A 3,225-nucleotide genomic window follows, 5' to 3' on the forward strand; every position below is an offset into this window, starting at 1 on the left:
AAGTTGTTTTTCACATTTCAAGTGGGGATGGGATGGGGTGAAAAGGCTGTTCTCTTAGATCTGTTCCCTGCATTACCTTGTACAATTTACACGAGTCCCCTGAGAGCCTTCAGGGAGAGATCACCTTGTGAGACATCATCTCCCAAAAGAAGGTAGACAGAACCTTAGACCTAAGGCAGCAACTCTGGCTACAGCATGCTGTCACTCAAACTTGAACCCCCGCCCAACTCCCAAATGGATTCCTCACACATCTGCATCCTATGGAGGGGAAGTCCTGTGACTGAACACTGAAAGGGCTATTTTGCCAAGAACTCTAAGACATCAAGGCCCAAGAAACCCTAGAGTAATACACACCCGTGTTAAGTGTGACTATAAAGCAGGGAGAAAGGGTTTAGAAGACAAGAGTGGGTATTCGACCCACCGGGGACTCCAGAGAACTCAGTGGAGTTTTGGCATCAGCAGTGGTGGAGGCCAGCAGAGAGCAGCAAGCATGGCAGGACCCAGGGGTAGGGCTCAGTGGCAGAATGATATGGAAGCCCCCACCTCCCAGCCTACTGGACTTGTTTATACCTGAGCACAGGTTGAGTCATGCCAGGGCCTTCCTTCAAATCACTGATGGTTCTACAGTGGGTTGGGGTCTTGTATGCACAAGAGCCCACCAAACACAGCTCAGAGTTACTCTTTTCTTCCCCACAGCAGCCCTGTGAGGCAACTGTTTTCCCCATGAAAAGACTGAGTCTTAAACAAGAGTATCTGTAATAACTGCCAGTTTTATTCCTCTGGCTAAGAGGTCCAGAGGTAATTTGACATTTACATTTATTTTTTAATAGTTCAATCATTAAGAGATTATGTGCCCCCATTGCCCTTATAAGCTGGTTGCAAACTATTTGATTGAATCTTACTTATAAAAAAAATCTTTAATTTTTTTGTATGACACAAGTAATGTGTTCATTAAAAAATACATATAAGCAAAAAGCAGAAAAACAAAAACTCATACCACACAGAAATAAGCACGGTTAAGTTTTTGATATATGTATGTACATACATACACACACACACACACAACATGGGATTTTATCCTACATATGTGAGCAGATACTAAATATGCTGTTTTGTAACCTCTTACGTTTTACTTTACAATAGGGAATGAACATCTTTCCATGCACATGTGTGAAACTTCCCAATTGAAAAACAGAGCTGGAAAATGTGTTAAAATACAAAATCCAATGAGATGCTGGTAACAAGGAAACTATCTAAAACAACATACCACCAGATTATTAAAAGTAAAATGAAGATAGAAGATAACATCAGAAAATGCTAACAAACAGAAAGCAGGGGCCAGATCTTAATATCAGACAAAGAAGAATTCAAGGCCTAAAGCACACAGGATAAGGACGGCTGCGTGAATGTCTTTGCTTCCAATGCATCATCACAAACTTGTTTCTTACTCTTCTTATCTCTTCCCTAAGCCTTTCCAACTCATCTACTCCTCTTATCATTTCTTCAGGGTCCAAATGCCTAACGGGAGCGTCCTCTTTAAATCTCTGGCCAGGCTGAGCCAGCCCTCCTCTAAGGTTTCCTTGTGCTTCCTGGCTTACACCTTCTCGGGAAGGTTGAGGATTTCCTTCTGCCTCCTGTGGTACATCTTCTGAAGGGTGGTCTTCCTCGGCCTTTGGCATATTCTGTGGCTTTCCTTCATTTTCTTCACAAGATTTTTGCATGTTGAATATTTTAATTTTTGAATAAATTAATCCTAGAAAACAAGGGAACAAAACTGCCAAACTGACCAGCAACCAGGATATGGGGTCCCATAGCAACTGGCCGTTTCTGATTCAGGTCCCTAATTGTCAAAATTTTCTATCTAGAGAAAACTAGATTCTCAGGCTTGTAACTCCCCAAACTCCACCCCTTCCTCCACCTCTCTTCCCTCCCCCTCTTGCTTCTAGCTCCATCTTCTCTCCTCCCGCTCCAGCCCACCATTTTCCCAGCAGGCCCTGCTTCAGGCTTCTCCAAGCACTGAAAAGGGAGCAGCGCCTAAGAAATTAACCCCTCCCTCGTCTCTGGTCTCCACCACTCCCGCCCTTCAGGGCTTTCCCAGGTCACCCCAACCTCCAGCCGCTAACCGGAGATTGCTGGTCCAGTCTCCGGCCTCCCCTCCCCCTTCCACGTCTCTTCTGTCCCCCTCCCCCTTTCCTGCCCCATTTCCGCTGCAGGCTCTGCACAGGCCTCAGGCGCTTAGTCCGAATGGGGAGAAGCTGAGGCGACCCCAGGATATGCTTTGGTGTCATCCACACTCCCACTCCCACTCCCACTCCCACCCTCACCTCCACCCCAGGGGATGTGAGGCAATTGCACTCTTACACTGACCTGCAGGGATCCAGGGGATTTTCCTCCCTCTTCCCTCACCTCGATTTGCGCTGCGCCCAAAAGACCCAAGATTCCTGCAGACGGACAGGAGTGCTTGGTGAACAGGCTAGTACCTGGATCACGGGCCCCTTTAATGATTCTAGGCCTGGTTCATCTAAAGTTTCCTATGTCCTTGTCCCCTCATTGCCTTCTCTTAAGGCAACCCCCTTCCCCCCGTGTCCACCGTTTCCCTACAAGTAGGGAGTGGGAGAGGCAAGTTATTTCCAAATTTTTTCTGTGCCGCTTGCGGAACCCTCAATTTATTACCCTCCCCCTCCTTCTACACCACCCCACCTCCCACCAAAACAGCCCCAAATATCCTGCACTAAAACGGGAGTCTGGCAGAACAGTAGTGCAAGGAAAGCAATCCCGGCCGGATCGGCTTCTGCTCTCTGCCTTCGACCCCAGGGTCCCCCAGACAGCACCCACCTTCAAATAACCTGAAGAGATCCGGGGCACTTTTCTCCTTCAGCAACACGAAGCTGCTACGGGGAAACAGGCCCTGGACTATAAGGACTTCTGCACACGTCGACTCCTGGTCACGTGAGGGTCGCGTCATCAGTGAGCTCGCGTCTTCAGCTACCCTGCCATTAGCACTGCAGCCCGCCCCCTGCATTCGCTCCACTTGATAGTGTCAATCTTTTTCGCGTTTGCCTTTGAGGGGCAATAAAACTGATATCTTTTCCCTCCAATTTCTGTTCGCATTTCTGGCATTACCAGGGAGAAACAGCTTCTTGGGAGTTAAAGTACCATTTCTCCTTCTTCTTTGGGGAATCATTTCTTTTTCTCTTCTGTTCCCAATACCCCACCTCCCCTCCC

At 47.6% G+C, this 3,225-nt stretch overlaps 1 protein-coding gene across 2 annotated transcripts; it reads right to left on the bottom strand.

Annotated features, from left to right (window-relative positions):
- Positions 1 to 752: 752 nt before the first annotated feature.
- TCEAL8 (transcription elongation factor A like 8) lies at positions 753 to 2,944 on the bottom strand. Of its 2 annotated transcripts, XM_049871905.1 has the most exons (3): positions 2,836 to 2,944; positions 2,368 to 2,441; positions 753 to 1,753 (listed from the first exon to the last, which is right to left on the bottom strand). In XM_049871905.1, the coding sequence occupies exon 3, from the start codon at positions 1,719 to 1,721 to the stop codon at positions 1,368 to 1,370; it is 354 nt and encodes a 117-aa protein (XP_049727862.1). In that variant the 5' UTR covers positions 1,722 to 1,753; positions 2,368 to 2,441; positions 2,836 to 2,944; the 3' UTR covers positions 753 to 1,367. The 2 variants fall into 2 exon arrangements, with proteins under 2 accessions (XP_049727862.1, XP_049727863.1); XM_049871906.1 differs by lacking the exon at positions 2,368 to 2,441 and having other exon boundaries at positions 2,836 to 2,936.
- Positions 2,945 to 3,225: the final 281 nt, after the last annotated feature.

This window comes from Elephas maximus, chromosome X (assembly GCF_024166365.1).
Source record: "Elephas maximus indicus isolate mEleMax1 chromosome X, mEleMax1 primary haplotype, whole genome shotgun sequence".
NCBI lineage: Eukaryota > Metazoa > Chordata > Mammalia > Proboscidea > Elephantidae > Elephas > Elephas maximus.